Source organism: Girardinichthys multiradiatus, chromosome 12, assembly GCF_021462225.1.
Source record: "Girardinichthys multiradiatus isolate DD_20200921_A chromosome 12, DD_fGirMul_XY1, whole genome shotgun sequence".
Classification (NCBI taxonomy): domain Eukaryota; kingdom Metazoa; phylum Chordata; class Actinopteri; order Cyprinodontiformes; family Goodeidae; genus Girardinichthys; species Girardinichthys multiradiatus.
The window spans coordinates 53,184,953-53,204,894 of NC_061805.1; the positions used below are offsets into that span (position 1 = coordinate 53,184,953).

The window sequence follows — 19,942 nt, forward strand, 5'->3', positions numbered from 1 at the left end:
TGTGAAGAGAACGTTGAGAGACTCAAGACCCAACACTCTGGATGAGCTAAAGGCCGCTATCGAAGCATCCTGGGCCTCCATAAGACCTCAGCAGTGCCACAGGCTGATTGCCTCCATGCCACGCCGCATTGAAGCAGTCATTTCTGCAAAAGGATTCCCGACCAAGTATTGAGTGCATAACTGTACATGATTATTTGAAGGTTGATGTTTTTTGTATTAAAAACACTTTTCTTTTATTGGTCGGATGAAATATGCTAATTTTGTGAGATAGGAATTTTGGGTTTTTATGAGCTGTATGCCAAAATCATCCGTATTAAGACAATAAAAGACCTGAAATATTTCAGTTAGTGTGCAATGAATCTAAAATATATGAATGTTAAATTTTCATCATGACATTATGGAAAATAATGAACTTTATCACAATAAATGCTAATATTTTGAGAAGGACCTGTATATGCTTCCAATAGGTCAAATTATCAGGCAGTGTACCAGATCACGCTCTAATCAGGTACCATCAGGCAGACGCTACAGATCCATTAAAGCAAGAACAAGCAGATTCTACAGTTTCTATCCAGCAGCAGCAGCTAAACTCAACACAGTCAGAACGTTAAGAAGATGGAACTGAGCTTCTGAATGTGAGAACATGTGCTTTTATTTGACCAAACTGCTTCTTTTTCTATTTTACATAAATGATTTATTGCTGGGCTGCACGGTGGTGCAGTTGGTAGCACTGTTGCCTTGCAGCAAGAAGGTCCTGGGTTTGATTCCCGACCGGGGGTCTTTCTGCATGGAGTTTGCATGTTCTCCCCGTGCATGCGTGGGTTCTCACCGGGTACTCCGGCTTCCTCCCACAGTCCAAAGACATGCCTGTTAGGTTAATTGGTAACTCTAAATTGACTTTAGGTGTATGAATGAGTGTGTGCTTGGTTGTTTGTGTGTTGCCCTGTGATGGACTGGCGACCTGTCCAGGGTGAACCCCGCCTCTCACCCATAGACTGCTGGAGATAGACACCAGCTCCCCCGTGACCCACTGTGGAAGAAGCGGTAGAAAATGACTGACTGACTGATTTATTGCTCAATGTACCAGGTAGATTTTCACTCAGTTTCATTGTACTTGTGACAGGGCCGATGTTCTGGTTCTGGAGGAATCGTTTAGTTTTTTCTTAAACTTTGCAGCTTGAATCTAAACGACACAATGCCTCTAAAACATGAGAGCTGAGCTCCTTCTGTCCTTACATGAGTTTTCACTCATTCATTAACGCTGGGGACTATTTTTCCCCCGCTGGGAGGCGCTGCTGAGTAACCTCCTGCACAGTGGGTGGAGTCCGGTGCGGTTGGTCGGTTCTGCCAGCAGGGGGGTAGAGGAGCAGCTGTAGCCGCGGACGGAGAGGACAGTTTGCAGACGGAGAACATCTGGATACCGTCATTTTAAGGCTTTCACCTGGTTAACAGAAAATACCTGGTCTCCATGGCAACGAGCCGGTTGGTAGAGGTGTATCTGGACTTGCTGTCGCAGCCTTGCAGAGCCGTCCACATCCTGCTGACCTGCACCAAGATCCCGCACACGGTCCACAGCGTGGCTCTGAGAAAAGGTGGGCAATGACCAGTTTAACTAACCAGTTACCAGGTTAACTGATCAGCACACTGAGCGTCTGATCCGGTCCATTTTGTGAAGAACTGAACCGTTTCTGCTCTGGACACTGATCCGTTGAACTTTGACCCAGTTTGTCCAAACTCCGTTGAAATTATGATCGTTTAGAGCTTTCTTTAAGAATCTGAAGACAGGTAGAAATTTAAACAAAGTTTAAAAGTTGGACCTGGTTCTAAGGAGTCCGCTCATAGATTCGGCTTAGAAACCAACTCTCTGATGGTTCCTGTGGAGGACAGCTGGCTTGTTGAAGAAGTTGGAGGTTAAAGGTGAAGGCAAAGAGAAATGTTTCATTGTTGTCTCAAAGTGTTGGAGATCAAGGTTATTTTAGCTGGACATGTGAATAAGACTGAAACCGGGTCATTAGAACAGTTTGATGGAACCTGTGTGTGTTTGCAGGAGAACACAGAACCGCAGAGTTCACCAAGCTGAACCCCATGCAGAAGGTTCCTGTCATGGTGGACAACGGCTTCGTCCTCACAGAGAGGTGCTCACACAATAATATTTATAAGCACATTTGTACTCATGTCAAAGCTCAGTGGGTCTATATGTGAAGCAAATAACAGTCATGACCTATAACCTTTAACCTATTAACTGGGGCCTGTAGAGCCTGAGATGGAGCTTTTGGGTTTTTGGACAATTCTCTCAGCATTGCACGCTCTGAACCTGACGGGACGTCCAGTCTTTGGAAGAAACGCATCTTAGTTAGGGCCCTTCAGGCTTCCTGTAGGTCAGAGGAAGCAGCACAACAATCAGTTCTGACATTAAACTGCTGAAGTCACACCTGACTCACCTGTTGCCATCACAGTGACGCCATCCTGAAGTACCTGGCCACAAACCACAATGTCCCTGAGCACTGGTATCCATGGCTACCAGAGCGACGAGCCCGCGTGGACGAGTACACCGCCTGGCATCACACCAACACCAGACCGCACGCTGCTAAGGTTTTTATGCTGGAGGTAAACACACACACACACACTTCCTGTGTGCAGACACCTACCGCCTCCAGCCAACATGACCCCCCAGCTTACATTACACTATGCCCCCTCAGGTGCTGCTCCCTGCCCAGTTTGGTGCTCAGGTGGACCAGGACCGTCTGGAGCGTGCGCTGTTGGAGCTGGACGCCACGCTGGATAAGCTGGAGTCCATGTTCCTCCGCCGGCAGCCATTCCTCTGCGGCGATGACATCACTGTGGCAGACCTGCTCGCCATCTGTGAGCTCATGCAGGTGAGAATTTGTGCAGGCTAGGGGCATGAACCTGTTGCTTAGCTGGTTCTGAGCGTGCTCACTGTGTCGGCAGCCTCTGGGAAGTGGGCGGGACATCTTGAAGGACCGCCCTCAGCTGCAGCGTTGGAGGAGCCGCGTCCAATCTGCCCTTGGCGAGTCGTTCGATGAAGCTCATGCCGTGCTGTTCGCAGTCAGAGACCGCTGGCGGGCAAGACTGTGACATCAGCGAGAGGGCGGAGCCTCTTCATCATGAGCATCAGAGATAGAAACAGCCAAGATGACTCCCTGACTGAGTTTTATTAAATTTGAATAATCTGACACTAACAATAGAACGCTGGTCTCTGATTGGTCGGGGTGTTTGACTCATAAAATCATTTGAATCCAACTGTGAGCACTTTAACACTTTGTAATGAAGATGAAATAAAACCGATTTATTTTCTGTGTCCCTGGTTCTGTTTATTTACTGAGCTGTTCACCTGAGACTAGAGCGCCTCCTACAGGATCATTTACAAATTGTTCCTCATGAGGAAATCAACCCATCCTTCCTCTGTCCCAGCGCTGACCTGACGGAGTGAATTACGGACCTGGGATCAGTCCAGACTCGATGAAGGGAACCTCTGAGTCCTGGATCAGACTCAGAACCAGCTTAGGACAAACAGCTGGAACACAGAGGTCCTCTATAACAGACTGAATTACCAGGTCACAGCATGAATCCCAGAACCTCCTGCACCAGCTGCAGAACTCTAAGAACAGGAACCACAAATATTTCATGATGCTAGAGGTTCAATAAAGCTGCACAGCTGCAGGTCTGCTTGGAGTTGGTTCCAACCGGAACGAGCACTGTAAGAAAATGTTCTGAACACTCTGAAGGAACAGAGTGTAATAAAAGCCTGTTTAGGTGACCTCCAGGAAGTTAGAGACTCTGGTAGGAAGCCCATTACTGCTTCATAAATGACAACATACCAATGCAGCATCTGAGCCTGGACCATGAAGGTCAGTTAACCACAGAGTAGAAAGTGATGAAGGATAAGAGGTTTACATCCTGTGAAGAACCTCAGAGCTTCACGATAAACAGCTTCCAACATCTGTAAAGTTCTAACAGGAGTTCACATGAATAATGTCACCATGATCAATGTGAGGTCAGAAGGTGGCTGCAGCAAGTCGGTTTCTCACGTCGAATGAAACACATGATTTATTTCTACAGAAGAACCCGTTTCAATCTGAGCCTTTTTACAACATGTTCTTTATGTGGCTAAAAAGAAAGATTTTCATTTCTTAAATACCGAGATGTTCATAGGAAGACACACTTTCAGCTGGGAAACCTGTGCAGACATAATAGTAGGGAGAACAGCAGGGAGTTTCTCCTAGTTTCACCAGCATTAAGGACCAGTTTGAGGTGGAACAAATGTGACTGGATAGTGTCAAATTCAACATGCAGACGATACAAAACCAGGACAACGGAGTTTACATGACAGTAAACAACTGTGTCATCAGTGTAGAGATAGAGATGCATCAGATACATTCTGCCCCAAATTATGAAAAGAGTTGGCTCTAACACAGAGCCTTGAGGTACACTTTCTGATAACAGGAAGAATATCAGAGTTTCAAACCAGAAGGATCATTAGAAAACCAGCCAATAACTGGGTCTGTAAGGCCAGTATTAAATCTTCATGATCCACAAATGGTTCTGACACATCTATAGAAAGTGCTGCTGCAGTAGTCCTTGGCACCCAAAGCTTCTAGCAATTCATTTAAAACTTTAGTTGAAGCAGTGACCAGACTGATTAGACAATAGAATATTATTAGGGTGCAAATTTTGCTTTCACCAGGTTCTGAAGAACCTTAGCTTGAATGCAATTTAGAAATGGGTCCATAATTATTATATGAAGTGGGATCACCACCTTTCAGTAAAGGTAGAACAAAACCTCTTTAAGCCTTAAAAAGACTTAAATTCCATTGAGTTAGGTCCTGAATTTATCTGTTTGGGCATTTATTCAAACTCAGCCGTTTAATTTCGAGGCGCCGGTTAACCTGGGCATCCAGGGGGCTGAAGCCCTCAAGCGTTTTTAACCGGGCCGCTGATCTTATGAAGGAAGATATTTCTAAATGTTTGTTTAAAACCTGTTTAAAGGCTGCAGATGTCATCAGAATTCCCTGTTCTTAGTTCATCTGTTCTTCAATCAGTATTACTAAACCCGCCCCTAGATGGTCCGCCAGAAACAGCTGGTGTGCATGACTGCGAGAACGACTACTCGCTCGACGAGACGCATGACTGTGTGCAAGAGCAGCTGGTGACTGTCTCCAAAAATAATACATTTGCAAATTTCTAAATGTCTGAAATGTATTTTTCTCTGCTTCCAACCAGGCAGACACGAATACCTTTGTTTTAACAATTCAAGAAATCCTGGCTCCATAACAATATAATGACACCACTGTTCTGGTGAACTTTGTTTTGTTTGTAGTTCTGGTTGAGCAGTTTGGGTTTTTCATTACGCCATGACCAAAACTATAACTGCGTTGAAGAATGAAACCTTCCAGTCTGCTGAAAATGTCTCCACCTAGTGGTTGAGTCAAAACATCAACATGTCGTAAAAGAGTTAAAGAAGAAAGTTGTTCAAACTAAAGATGGTTTCACATCTAATTCACTATCAACTCTGCCTGCATCTGCAATGGGATGGAAAGGAGTCCATTTACCAGGACCTGGAACGGCCACCAGAGGGCGCCAGTGGTGTAGCATAGGGTGTCAATGTCCAGTTCTGGAGAGCTTCCATCCTGCCGCTTTAAGAAGCGTCCTCTAACATGTGTTGGAGGACGGAAGCATCTAAAAGCTGCAGGATGGAAGCTATGGACGACATTAGCCCCCTGACTTTGCTGATAGTCTCATTTTCTTCCAGCTCATTAAATAAATGAAAAAACTCATTGTAGTTTATTCCTGGAGGTTTAGAGAAGATCCATCACAGTCCAGCCTGCAGCTTGGATCTTCATCATATACAGTTTTTCTCAAAGATTTAAACACTCCGGCAGTTTTTCTTTGGTTCTGTTTATTGTTTTATCTTCAACAGCAGAGCCTGCTTCAGTCTTTACAGAACAGCACCTCAACATCAGTGAGGAGACGGTTCAACAGCATGAGGTCCAACCAATCAACTGGTTAAAAACAATAACCCAGCTGCTGGGAATAAATAAGAGAAACTAAACTTCACTTCCTCTACGGAAAAGCAGGGGCTGGGGCTTGGATCCTCTTGGCAAGATGCTCCTCCTCATCATCTCCTCTTCCTCGTTTTTTCCTGAACCTTTCTCCTGTTGATGACTCCGCCTCCTGCAGATGGGAGGAGCCAAACTGTAATAAGAGGCTGGGCTTTGTGCTGTTTATGTGTGTGGTTACCATGGAAGCAGCTACAGGAGCATCTGATGGAGAAGCAGCAGGTGGAGCATCTTCGCCTTCGGGGTACATGAGACTGCGAGCCGCCTGCAACATCTGCTGATCCTGAAACGCAGCAGAGCCACCGTGAGCTGCCTACATTTCCCATCATGCCCCACCACAACCTGGTGATTTTTTTAGCCAACTATGTTCCCACATTTAGGGGTAAACAGAGGAGTAGCTGGATGAGGTGCGAGAGGTCAGCACGTTCTCTCTGCAGCAGGTCCACTTTCAATAGCAACAGGAAGATCAGGTGGAGACATGGTGGAGACGTGGTGGAGACGTGGAGTCTCCACCACTAACCTTCACCCTAACCTTGAGAATGAGATGGAAACGGATGGACTAGAACTTTGTTCTCCGTGTGAGAAGCAGATTCTCCTAATCCCTCTCAGAGAAGATCAGTTAATGATCTCCATTGGGACCAATGATCTCCAAGGGGTGTAAATACTTCTGAGCCAAGCAGAACATGCAGGGCTTTATTAGTCAGACTGAAGTATTGTACCACCCTGGGACTGATCACATCCTGTTCTGTTAGAACCTTCCTGTATCAGACACGAGCTGAACACACCCACACTATTGGTGGACGCTCTCTTTAAGCCGATACATGGTGATGGAGAACCATGATGGAGACCTTTCAGGCTTCCTAGACAGAACATGTGACTGATGATGCCTCTGCAGTTCACCTACCTGCAGCCAGGGGTGCTGCAGAGCTTCATCCACAGACATCCTCAGTGTGGGGTCGACCACCAGCAGCTTCCTCACCACATCTTTGGCTGAAACATCAACAACCATCTTAACGACAGCTCTGAGGTCAGTTTAATCAAATAGGAAACTCTGGTTACCATGGTTACCTTGATTAGAGACTCTTCTCCACTTGGATGGGACCATGGTGAATTCTCCTCTGATGATCTGCTCCTTGACAGAGTTCTCGCTGAAGCTCTCGTGGAACGGAGCATAGCCACTCAGACTGTCGGAGACACTCAGGTTAGAATCTGAGGGCACGCCCAGCAGAGCGGCTGAGGGGGGCGGAGCCTACCAGACAAACAGCAGCACGCCCAGGCTCCAGGCATCTACAGCTAGCCCATAGCCGGTGGTGGAAGCGTGGGTGAAGACCTCAGGAGCTAGGTAGGATGGAGTCCCACACAGAGTCTTCATGAGGGCTGCCTCCTCCAGGATCCTGGACTGGTTAAAGTCTGTCACCTGACACAGGGGGGCGGGGTTACAAGAAGGACACTCTGATGTTAGGAGGACGAGGAAGGTCAGGTTACCTTTATGAGACAGGTGTCCTCATTGGAGGACAGGAGGATGTTCTCTGGCTTCAGATCTCTGTGGATGATCCCGTTCCTGTGGAGATACTACACACACACAGCTACCTAGGTGTCTGTCTGTACTGGTTACCTTGACAACAGCAACAGGTCTCACCTGAACAGCACAGAGCATCTGATAGAAGTAAAGTTTGGCCACGCCTTCATTTAGCTGCTGCTGAGACTTCACTCTGTGGAAGAGCTCGCCGCCCTCCATCCTCGGGACACAGGGGGTGGAGTTAGTGAGTATGAGGGCGTGGCCAGTTAAATTAAAATAGGTGGTGTAGTCACGTGTAAGTCAAAGGTCAAACGTTCAGCTTTGACTTACAGCTCCAGGACGATGTAGTAACTGTCCTCCGTCTGATAGAAGTCCTCCGTCTTTATGAGACAAGGCTGTAGGACACAGACGTAGATGAGGACCGAGGATAGAAGGAGACATTTTAGGTATCCATAACGTCTCTTCTTCTCTGTTTTACTCACATGATCAACCCTCTGCAGAATCTGAATCTCCGTCTCTGCGTTCCGTGTCGCCGTCTGTGATTGGATGATAAAACAAGCAGGTCACATGAACGCCTCAATGTTCATGCCACCATGTTTGTAGTCCTGAGGCGAGCAGCCACAAGAAGGAAACGTGTGAGCCAATCGGAGGGCAGACTCACCCCCTCAGACTGGAAGTTGTTCTTGTTGATGATTTTGACGGCGAACTTCCTGCAGGTGGAGCGCTCGAAGGCCAGCCGCACCTCGCCGCAGACTCCTCTGGAACAGGTTGGATAACAAACACACCATGAGTTTGGATCGTTGCTCTTCCATCTGGTCAGAACCAGAAGGTTCTGCCCTCTAAACAGGATAAAAACGGACAGGAAGTGAGCGTTGCTAAGGAAACATAACATGCTCAGTCAGCATGTGGCCATGGGACCGGAGAGGACCAATCAAGAATGTGGCAACACCCAGGAAGTAGGATCTGGTGATCCAGTACGTCCTTCCTAACAGTTTGTAATAAACTGAGCTTGCCGGGAACTTTTCAACCTGCCAAACAAAACGCAGAACCGGAGAAAACCCGGGAACGTTGCAGTGCGACGTTCCCTAGTGGGGGAAAATGAAAGTTCCTCGGTATGTTGTCAGAATATAAAGGATGTGTTCTGAACCAGAATATGGACTTCTCGTCCTTACAGAAACAAAGCAGACTTACGTTCCAATCCGCCGGGTCAGAACATATTTATCCTGCAGATCTCTGGGTAAACTGGACTGATCATCTGACATCAGGTTGATGAAGACAAACACTGCCGAGAGACAGCAGGGGACAGGGGGTGGGGCCACAGGACACACAGGTGAGCCAGGTTTAGGTAGCCAAGCCAGAAGAGAAGGAGTCAGGTGACGGGTCACATGGTACAGGTACGGTAAGCCAGGTGGGACAGATTACAAGTATGAGCGACAAGAGACAGAAGATTGAGGCGTGCTTCAGGCGAGACAAGATGACAGGGTGAGTGACAGGTGTGTCAGAACTGAGGTGAGGTGAGACAGGTGTTTTGGTTTCTTGGAGAGTCACATGACTCAGGTGTGTCACCTCGGTTCCGTTGCTCCGCCAGAGACAGCACAGCATTATTGATGAGAGGAAGCTTCTTGTTCTGACCGACCTTTACCCCGTCCACAAACGTCCCGTTGTTACTGTAGTCCTCCACGAAGACCTCAGAGCCGTCCTGGTGGACAGGACAGGTGTGGGACAGACAGAAGGAAAGGTGAGACGTGCTTCCTGCTCGGAACCACAGTAGCGGCAGCACCAGAACTACTGACGGCTCTGAGAAAGAACCAGCAGGAAAACCATCAGTCAGCGTTCTCACTCTGTAGATTCTGAAGTGTTTCTTGCTGTAGATTCGGAACCTCTTGGATCCCTTGTCATCTGGATCATCCAGGACATAGTCACATCCAGAATCCCGTCCAAACAGGTACTGGTCCTCGGTGCAGTCTGGAACCAAACACAAAGAAAAAGGATCAGTCCTGGTTCTGGTTCAGATCATCAGAGTGAAGTAATGGTGGGTCACCGTGACTCCTGAAGCCTCGGACCATGGGGAGCAGCCGACCCCAAGGCTGTGGTTCTGGTTCCTCTGGGACGGACGGCAGTGTCACGGGGATGGTGTCCACGCTGCTCAGAGTCCCTGAGCCGCTGGATGACTGGCTGCCAGAGGCGGGTCCACTGGATGAACTGGAACCCTGCTGGGACTGGGACCTGGCCTGGGATGGGGACAGGGTGGACTGGGTCTGGCTTTCGGACTGGGTCTGGGATGACTCTCCCCCAGGTGGAATCTCTGCAGACATGCTGATATCTGTGGAAACACCAGAGGCTGTGTTAGACAAGATATCACATCCTGGTTTTATCACAGCTCCCCCGTTCAATCGGACCCTCTGATACACTAGTCCAGAGTTCTGCTCCGTGCAACATTCGGCTCTACTTGGTGGTTCTGATATCCCTGCTTCAATCTCATCTGCTGCGACGCGTCAGAGACGAAGCTGCACTCTGACTGGTAACCAGTACCACCAGGATCCGTTTCATCTCCACTACAGAACTTTACTTGTTTGGTCACGTTGAGAGAAACCAGAGCGTAGAACCGCACCACATAGATCATCTCATGAATCTTTGCTTGGTAACATTTTCTAATCATCCACAATCTAAGACCATCATAGATTAACAGGTTCTACTGGTCTCACTGGTCATCTGACTGCAGGACACACATAAGTGCTGCTCCATTTGGGTTAACCGGAACCAGCTGTTTGGGTTAAACAGGACTGGACCAAAACAAAATTTCTTACAACCAAAAATCAGCTCAGTTGATCCAGATTTTAAAAAAAATTCAAAACAGGCATAACCTGTTGGTTCCGAGTTCTGTTTGTCTCTTCGGGTCAGCGGCCACAGGCCAGACAGCAGGCAGGTTCCAGGAGGGAGAGATGTTCGGGGCTTTGCAAGAGCAACAACCAATCAGATGAAGTCTAGAAAACTGGACTCTATTCTGTGTTTTCCACCTTGTTTCACTCCGAGAGGAACCGGGCTGCAGCTGAGATCCAGCTGACTGACTTTAAACAAACCTTTGAAATGGTTAAAGATCTGAATGCAAATGTTCTGATTGATGAATTATGTCACAACACTAACATGTTATTGGACTTTTCATTAATATTCTGGTGATCACTGATGTGATGTCTTTTGGTTCCGTTTCTGTCCAGGTCAGCCTTGTAAATGAGATTTCCTGCAATAAAAGATTCTGCTGGAGCCCGGTTCCAGTTATTATAGGGCACAAAAAGAGTTTAAACCATGAATCCGGGTTTGACTTTATTAATCTCCAATGGGACATTCATTTGTCCCAGCATAAAGCATCAACATAAACCAGTAAAAGTCTAGGAGACAAGACTCAATAAAATAAATGTACCTGCAGTTATCTGGGACACGGTTCTGGAGACTACTTGTACCTTAAAGGTCTGACGGCCTCGGGCTCCTCAACACATCGGGGCTGCAGGGATCTTCAGCTGGGGCTTCTCCTCAGGTTACCTACTGTGCTGTAAAGAGGCTGAGATACATTGTTCATCTGATCTTCTCCAACATTCAGTCTCAGCTTCTCCTCCTATGAAGCCAGTCTGGTCCCAACAACTGACTCAGTCTTTTCTGTGGGTTCGTTTCTTCTTTTTGAGTCCTTCACCTTTATTCTGGCTCCCCACAGCGAAGAAAACTGCACTAGCCACTGACGAGTGATAGAACATCTGGAGCAGGCTACTGCAGATATTGAAGAACCTGAGTTTGTGGAGAAAATGGAGTCTACTCATGCTCTTTTCTACAGTACCTCGGTGCTCTTGGTCCATTGCAGCTTATAGTTGAGGGTAACACCGAGGTACTGGTGTGATGTTATTTGCTCCACATCCTTCCCTGAGGTGGAGATCTTCAGTAGCGATGTCTTTATTAGGCTGAAATTGACCACCATTCACTTATCTATATTGAGCTGTAATTGGTTCTCCCCACACCACCTCACAAAGTTGTCCACCAGCTGCCTGTACTCCTCCTCCTCCTCCTCCTCCTCCTCCTCCTCCTCTGCCCTCTCCACACCCTCCACTACAGCCGTATCATCTGAGCACCTTTGCATTTGAGATGACCTGGTAGCTAAAGTCTGCAGAGGTGGAGAAGAGATAGCGCTGCTCCCTGGGGGGCCCCGAAGGTGCATATCAGGGGATCTGACACACAGCTTCACCGACTTTATTGGGTCAGTGGTCCACATCCATTGTTTCCAGCTTTTCCCTCAACAGTCTAGGCTGGATGGTATTGAAGGCGGATGAAGAGTCAAGGAAAAGGATGTGGACAACAGCATCAGGTCTCTCCAGGGAAGAATGGGCCCCATGCAGCAGGTCTATAATTGCATCATCCACTCCTAGATGGCGCTGGTAAGCAAACTGTAGCCGGTTCTGGGCTGCACCAGAACCAGCCTCTTTATGACCTTCAAAATGGTGGAGGTCAGAGCTTTCTGGGTCTTTACAACATAAAACTGTTAGATGTGAATGAAGGGTCAGATTTTAGGTTTTCAAGGTCACTACAATGTTATGACTTGGTTCCCCTCTGATGGACCTAAGGTGAGGTAAGGTTTGGACTACAGATGAATCCCAGAGTTTAGACAGTTCCAGACCTGGAATGTTTTAAGAAATTCCAGAGTTATGTCCTCTCGGAGTTATATCCACTGAGACCAACCCTGAACCCACACTGTGGCCGTGTGAAGGTTAGGGTTCTGTTTCTGACCCTAACCCGGCTCAAAAACAGAAAAACGAAGTAAACCGATGAAGAAATGCTGAGCAATCAATAAGAACTTCCAGAACAGCTGGATGCATCGGGCCAGTTTAGAAACATAGAAAGGAACCCAACAGCAGCGACCTGCAGAGAACACACAGATCTATAACCTGAATCCAAAGATTCACCCGGGTTCTCCTGGTTCATGTTGGAAATGTTTGTTTATTTCGTTTACAGAACAGAGAACATGCTTTATACCAGCTTCTAGCTCTCAGTGCTAATCCTGGTTCTGCTGGAGGTTTCTTCCTGTTAAAAGGGAGTTTTTCCTCTCCACTGTCGCTACATGCATGCTCAGTATGAGGGATTACTGCAAAGTCAACACCAGTGACTGTCCACTGTCTCTACATGCTCATCCAGGAGGAGTGAATGCTGCAAGTCACTGACTGGATGCAATCTGCTGGGTTTCCTTAGATAGAAAAACTTTTTATCCAATTTGAATAAATAACTGAATCTGATTAATAGGAATGTATGAACCTGACTGTTGTGAATTGGAGCTATAGAAATAAAACTGAACTGAATTGAAATATTGCCATATTTGTTTTTATTCCTTTGTTGTGTTTGTTGAAGAAACTACTAGAACTCAGCACCGAATCCCATTTAGAAACTGTGTAATTTAATTAGCCAGAACCAATCAGAACCAGCAGATTTTACAGGTATTGACATGCTTCACGTGAATGATAGGTATCTCTTTGGTTCGGTTAAAACTGAGCTTTACTAAGTGAACATGGACCAGAACCTTACGGATCATCAGTCCCAGTAGCTGTAGCTACAAATGTAAACGACAGACTTATTTTTGGGGCTTTTTAAACGGAGATCGGAATGGATCAAACTATAACAGTGAGCGTCTGGTACCAGAACCGGAAAGAACAGCAGAACAGAAAGTTGACCCAGTTTATCAGTTGTATTAACATCTGGTCAAGACCGGACAGAGCCGAACCAAACTGGGCTGCAGCACCAAAATTTCGCACACTCACCGCTCAATCTGGGCTCTGCGGAAAAGTTCGGCTCAAGTTCTCCAATGAATATCTGCAGGTCCAAAACTATCCAAAGACACGTGAAGAATGTTCAACGGGAAAACTCCGCTTCCTTGTTTTTTCCCTCTTCGCGCCACGTGACGGCTACAGCCAATAAGAAGTTAGAGTTCTGGTCACGTGTACTTTGATGCGGAAGTGAGTTTCTGGGTCTGGTCTGGTTCAGTTTAGGGCAGATTATGGGACTGGCGGATCAATAACATGATCGATAAGAGATCGATTACCCAGAGGCGCCGCTGACAGCCGACCCAAGTCGAACCCGGTCGGTCCGGTCAGGTTCGTCATGTCCAGACAGAGGGGCGGGAAGACCCTGATCATCACAGATGGTGAGTCCTTCGGTTCGATCCCGATCAATCTGAGTGTCAAAAAGTTCTGGTTCTGCAACAGATCAACAACAGAGTCACATTATCAGAGGGTTCTGGTTCCTATTAGGACTAGGGTGGGGTTGTGAAATGGTTCTTATTAAAAGCACAGTTGGGCTGTTGGTTCTGGTTCTGGAGCAGTCTGAATGTGTTGTTAGGTTCGCTTACATGTAAAAACTGGTGAACTTAGATAGTGAGAGCGAGGTTGTTGGATCAGAACCAGTCCAGTTCAGTGTTTCAGCTTCTTCGTTCTGCAGATGAGGAGGAGAAGCAGGATGAGCTGAACCCATTCTCCTTCAAAGAGTTTCTGCGCTGGAAGAACCAGGACCAAAACCACCACCCGGATCAGGATCAAACACACAGAAAGGTATGGACCAGCAGAATCTGGAGCTCTGTGATGGTTCTAACATGTGTGCCAGGTTCTGACGTCAGCAGCAGCTTCCTGTCTGAGGCTCACCTGGCAGCACAGGTACCGTGACATGAACACGAAAGTTCTGGCAGGTTCTATCCTTTCTGGTGGCGCGCAGTAACCCAGTAACAAAGTAGCTCAGTAGAACAAGTTCTGGCCTTTCTGTGGCCCAAAACGGCATCAGTAGCAGTAACACAGGCAGTGTGGGTCAGAACCATGAGTGTGAAGAAAGTAATTATGTGCTACGGCTGGGCGTAGTTGTCAAGTTCCTGAATTGATTCCATTTTGATTCGTAAGGTTCTGAATCGATTTGTATTGATCCGATCCGCTTCATTTTTTCTCTTCACCGTAAACAGAACAGAACAAACCCAAAGGTCAGACTTTAAACTTGACCTGTAACAAAGCTGTCTCAAACTACAGGTTTACTTGAACTAGACCATTCCATCAGTGCAGATATTATTAAGGTGCTGTTTCTTTAAGGGCAAAACTAAATAAAAATTATGGTAACAAAACTAAAAGTGAACTCAAACTGCTCTGAGAATGGACAGTTGTTCTCCCTTCTTGTGAAGGAAAAGGAGCTCATTGACGTGATCCGGGTTAGTCGGCTCCTTTTGGCAGTGACAGTATCACCGTCTCCGACCCAGTTCTGGTCCCTGGGACACAAACGTGTTGCTCCTCAGGGAGATCCAGCTTTGGTTCCTCCTTTCATTCCACTCCAGCCCAGATCTTCTGATCTGAAGCTCTCATTGCTGGAGGTTTTTTGTCCGTGGTCCTTACTGCTGGTGAGAAGACTGTCCCAAGGAGAGACTCCAAGGTGCCGGGTTTCTTGGGTTTCTTGGAAGAAGTGGCTTCCACCATCTCCTCAGCTCCTTTATCGCCATTACAATCGGGAGAAAACCAGAAATAAATACATTAAAACACTTTTCTGAACTCTTTGAAATGATGTAATATTCCATATAATCCGATAGAAAATCTTTTATGATATTGAATTTCATAAATTTTCTCAATCCTTCCAGGAAGTAGGAGCAGCAGTGGCAGCCTCGGTCTCTAGAAGAAGTCTGGATGGCCCTTTAGTGCATCATTTCTTCCAGACATTTTACAATTCATCGTTATAACAGTATGAGTGACCAGCATAGAGAGCGCATGGATTATAAATCAATAACTGCCACAACTAATCAGTAATAAGAGAAATGTATGCACACAGGAATATTTGACTTTCAGATTAAATTTATGAACAGCCTAAAACGTTTCTGCTACAGTGATTTTATATCATGAAAGTGGAGCATTGAGGTAGAAGCATGCGATGATGATTCCTTCATCTCAAAGTATTTATTGAACCCAAAGTCAACATTAGTGGTGGGAAGATCTCAACATCTCTCAATGACGTGTCATGTGACCTTGAACATCAACTCCAGCTTGACATCGACGTCTCCTGCTGTTCAGAAGTCCACTGATTGTCTGCTGAGGCGTGGCATCCAGCTGTTCTTGAAGGATGGTCCTCAGGTCATTGAGGTTCTGGGGTTCAGAGTTACGAGCCTCTAGACGGAGACTCAGATGATCCCATAGGTGTTCTAAGGGATGATGAGACCTCGATCATCTGGAGCATTGTCCTCCATGAAGATGAAACTAGTCCTGAGTTGTTCTTGCAGGAGCACAATGACTGGATTCATGATGTTATTCAGGTAATATGGGCTTGTCTCTGCTCCATTCACAGTATAGCTCAGTTCTGTATGGACTAGAACCTGCTCACACTGTAGCACCACCACCAAAGGCTCCTCTGGTGACATCAGTGGCTGATGCATAGAGCTCTCCTTGATGTCTCCAACATCGTTGGAGCATCATTTCTGCTCCACGTGACTCGACCTTCATCAGAGAACAGCCCTTTTCAGTTTTCTATTTGTAAAAACAGAAATTATAGAATTTTCTTTGAACTTCACAGTTGGATTCTGTTTTGTGTTGATATCAAATTCTGATCAAATATATTTATGTTTGTGGTTATAATGTGGAAAAATTCAAGGGGTGTGAATACTTTTACAAGCCAGTGTATGTGCCTCCATCGAGCAAGCAGACGTGACTTGGCTATGTGTGTACATCATGGGGATGACAGTTCCAGCCAGATGTTGAGGTTGCACCATAAGGTAACGTGGTTCCAGCACATCAACGAGCCGCTTAAAGCTTCGGTTTTCTGCTGCAACTCCGGGCGTAAATCTTTGCAAACAACAGAGAATTGGTTGGAAATGTTAGTGAGCCCTTCAGTTTCTTTAGTTTAGCCCTAAAGGGCTTGTTGTTGGATGTCAGCGTTAGCATAGCGTGATACTTTGTCAAGTGGTTTGGTTCCAGATGTCAGGCTGCAGTTGGGACAACTTGCTGTGTGCAGCGTCACCTGCATCGGCCATGTTGTATATGAATGCTCGCCAACCTGACATCTGAAGCAGGAGATTACTGATAATGGATCGGATGCCATTTAACTCGATATTTCACAATTTAACTGAAATCGATTCAAAATGGATTCAGCAGTTTTTATACCCAGCCCTACTAAGTGCTATTTTGATTTGACTTTGGTTCATTTGTTTGAATTCTTTTGCTGTTTGTGTCTCTCACTGATGCATCCCCCTGGTGGTCATATGTGGTACTACAGGTGTCATCTTCTCTGTCCTATCAGGAGGAGGAGTTGGAGCAGAGCTTCCAGTCATTTGTTGACAGCAGCTCCTCCCTCTGCACTAACGAGGAGGACGATGCAGATGAAGATATCGAGGAAAAGGAGACAAGGTGGGTCATGTCTGCTCCTCACAGGGTCAGTTTGATTCTAACTTCAGGACCTGGTTTCGGTCCCTGGATGTGATCTTGGTTCAGGTTCTGAATAGCTGTTGCTGCTAACAATCTGGACCTCAGAGGGTCCTTTCTGTCTTTTCTTCTGCACTAACTCAGATGTTCTGTGAGTCATGGCCTTCTTACACTGTGCGCTTTTAGCCCTGACACACTATGTGGCGTGGATCAAAAAAACTTTGGCGTGTCCAAATTGTGCGATGCGGTTTACTACTAAATCGGTTACGACGTACAGTGAAAGTCATCAGCGTACGCCATCCATCTGAGCCACCAGAGACAACCACAACAAACACACCATGAAGAACGCAGTCCTTGTTGTTGCTAAGTTTATGTGCCTCTTTTAAATGTATTTGTCGTTCTGCATCTCTTGGTGGTTACAGAGAATCAGCCTCAATGTGTTCTTTTATATGAATGAACAAAAAACAACGAAAAACCTGAAACATAAGCATTTATTTGTGGTTCTAAGGTTGTTATTACATCATATCTGAGATTAGGAACATTTAAAGCAGAGGCCTGGTCTGTGTAGTATTATATCGACCATCCATTCCTTCCAGCGTGAAGTGAACATGTTCCTCTTATGATTGACTCAGCTGTCATCTTCTCCTTCATCCTGTCAGTAGTTATGGTGGTGTCCATCCACAGGTCCAGAGCCATTATTTGTTCCATCAGTATCATAAACAAGTCTTTATTTTTCTTCTTAAGGCATGGGTCCAAAATAGCAAGTTTTACTTTCCAAAGGCAGATGACTCTTGAAGATGTCGTATTTCCTGCCAGTAGGCACTGATAACAACACAGTCCCTAAACGTATGATGGTGGTTTGCATTAACACTGCCACAGTTTCTCCAGCGTGCCATGAGTTCACCTTATAGCGAGAGTAGGGCGTAGGAAAATTTCTGATCATACTTTTCCACCCAGATTTGCTCCAACTATGTGAGCTACAGCATTTCCATTAAAATGCCCATATGGTTTTCCATTTTCCCTCCCTCCCTTTCCCATTTTATTTTAATATATAGAGCTGAATGTGTTTCCTTGTTTTTAAGGCCTTTAAATAACCCAGAAATAATACCTGTGTTTTGGTTTGAGCGTCTGTGGGGAGAACGAGAATTTGATCAATTTGTATCGTAGATTTTCTTTAACTGTGAGTGACGGAATCTAAAACAAAAATCCAGAACATCACATTGTATGAGTTTTAAGCAATTAATTAGCATTTTATTGTTAAATACCTGTTCTTTCCACTGTATGTCCTAACAACTGCTTACTTGGTTCTGCTACCAGTTTTATCTTCTCTCTAGCAAAGTGTCTCATCGGCAGGTATCGGTAGAAATCCGGTGCTTCTAGTGTATATTTATCTGTAATTATTGTAAAGCCAAGAACCCTTCCTTCATCATGTGGGATAGCGCTGTTGACCCTTTCTTTGTCCAGTCTTTGAACCTAGTGTCTGATTTATTTGGAGTTATGTTTGTATCATATGCACACTTAATACATCTTTTTCTTCTGTAATTACTGTTTCCCAGATTTTAAGGGTCAGCTTGGTCTCTGGGTTTCTATTGTTTTTATGAGGTCCTGTAATCTACTGGTTGCCATAACTGCTTTACCAGGATGGGAGTCTCTTCCATATTCATCCATTGTGCTTCATATGATGGGTTATACCAGCATATCATAGGCCTTAGCTGGGCTGCCCTATAATAATCTCTTAATGAGGGAAGGCCCCGCCCTCCTTTTCTTTTGGCCAATGGCGGAGTGTTAAAGCGGATCACTACCTTGTCATATATTTCTGGACCCTGAGAGCCGTAGTCATGATCTAGGTTAATCCGACATATTCCAATCCTCATTCCTGTCGGCTACTTTCAGTAATCCTTCTTTTGACCTGAAGTTGGCCGTTTTTACAACTATGGACCGTGGTACCGAGTCTGGTGCTGGTTTTGGCACCAGAGCGTGATGTGCTCTCTCGACTCGTATCTCTGTGGTGTCAAATAATTCCAGTTTTTCCTGCAATAACTGTTCATTAAGGGCACTATTGATGGAGATTCATCTTCCCATCCTTCTCTGCTTTTCTTTCCTCTTGGCATCTTGAGGCCCTCACTTTTATTTCTTGTATTCCCAAACATATCTGACCGTGGGTCATTTTTACATGAAACGTTGGGAGAGCGCTCTCCTATGCCGCCGTCTTCTAGCTCACCAAACCAGAAGGCCACATTTATGTGCCTTAAAATAAATATGAAGAGGAGAAAGAGGAGGGACCCGGTTCTGACTGGGGAAAAGCGGCCAACTTGGAATATCAGTGTTGTGTGAAATTTAGTTCCCCTGAAATAATCTGCTCCCACTGTGTGCCTGCGTCACACAAGCAGATCCTCCTCACCAGTCTGCTGTCCACTAACCGGGTGGATTAGAGGACGCAGGTCGTAGCAGCGGTCACGCTGCGAGTCCTTCTAAATATCAGATGCTGTCAGATATTCATCGCAGGGTATCTTTGGTGTCTCCATAATCCATGCAGAGACTGTTTTACAAAGAATAAGAACCTGTTAGGTTCAAGGACCTGAAGATGAAACAGAAGATTCAAATATCTGCGACATGTTTATGTGAAAACCCATCAGCGACTCGTCATTTTCTGTTGACAGCAGTCGGGTTTTCCTGGTCCACTCTACTGTTCCTTAGGGTTTACTTTCTGTTGGTCCTACAGCTCTCAGCTGCCACAGCAAAACTGTGATCCTGCAGGCAGCAGATAACCTTAGAGCTCACATCGTCCTTGTCTGGTCCTGAGTCACACTTTGAACTGGTCCAGACTGGCACAGAACCTCAGGCTGGAAGTAAAACACACATAAAATCAGCTGTTCAGGCACACAAATATTTCCCCCAAAACACAAACAAACCGACATGAAACATGAAACATGGTTCTGACATTT

General features: G+C 46.0%; 3 protein-coding genes across 9 annotated transcripts in view; 2 read left to right on the forward strand and 1 right to left on the reverse strand.

The window, feature by feature from the left end:
- The first annotated feature begins 1,328 nt into the window (after nt 1-1,328).
- gstt2 (glutathione S-transferase theta 2) lies at nt 1,329-3,319 on the forward strand. The gene is made up of 5 exons (XM_047381963.1): nt 1,329-1,592; nt 2,048-2,135; nt 2,457-2,607; nt 2,700-2,876; nt 2,950-3,319. The coding sequence occupies exons 1-5, from the start codon at nt 1,469-1,471 to the stop codon at nt 3,094-3,096; spliced, it is 687 nt and encodes a 228-aa protein (XP_047237919.1). The 5' UTR covers nt 1,329-1,468; the 3' UTR covers nt 3,097-3,319.
- Nucleotides 3,320-5,897: 2,578 nt separating this feature from the next.
- chek2 (checkpoint kinase 2) lies at nt 5,898-13,531 on the reverse strand. Of its 4 annotated transcripts, none has more exons than XM_047381608.1 (15): nt 13,386-13,531; nt 9,638-9,919; nt 9,437-9,561; nt 9,163-9,295; nt 8,788-8,878; nt 8,258-8,435; nt 8,079-8,132; nt 7,927-7,991; nt 7,717-7,816; nt 7,563-7,649; nt 7,331-7,494; nt 7,146-7,261; nt 6,982-7,067; nt 6,259-6,360; nt 5,898-6,213 (listed from the first exon to the last, which is right to left on the reverse strand). In XM_047381608.1, exons 2-15 carry the CDS (start codon nt 9,909-9,911, stop codon nt 6,082-6,084), a joined length of 1,707 nt encoding a protein of 568 aa, XP_047237564.1. In that variant the 5' UTR covers nt 9,912-9,919; nt 13,386-13,531; the 3' UTR covers nt 5,898-6,081. The 4 variants fall into 4 exon arrangements, with proteins under 4 accessions (XP_047237564.1, XP_047237565.1, XP_047237563.1 ...); XM_047381609.1 differs by having other exon boundaries at nt 5,898-6,192; nt 13,386-13,530; XM_047381607.1 differs by having other exon boundaries at nt 5,898-6,360.
- Nucleotides 13,532-13,575: 44 nt separating this feature from the next.
- entr1 (endosome associated trafficking regulator 1) overlaps nt 13,576-19,942 on the forward strand; it is a 38,991-nt gene continuing 32,624 nt past the window's right edge. Inside the window, exons 1-3 of one of the 4 annotated variants that reach the window (XM_047381611.1) lie at nt 13,576-13,768; nt 14,062-14,171; nt 16,876-16,982. In XM_047381611.1, the coding sequence (XP_047237567.1) occupies nt 13,726-13,768; nt 14,062-14,171; nt 16,876-16,982 (260 nt within the window). In that variant the 5' untranslated portion in view covers nt 13,576-13,725. The remainder of the gene's footprint in view (nt 13,769-14,061; nt 14,172-16,875; nt 16,983-19,942) is intronic. The other 3 variants (XM_047381613.1, XM_047381612.1, XM_047381614.1) reach the window with 3 other exon arrangements.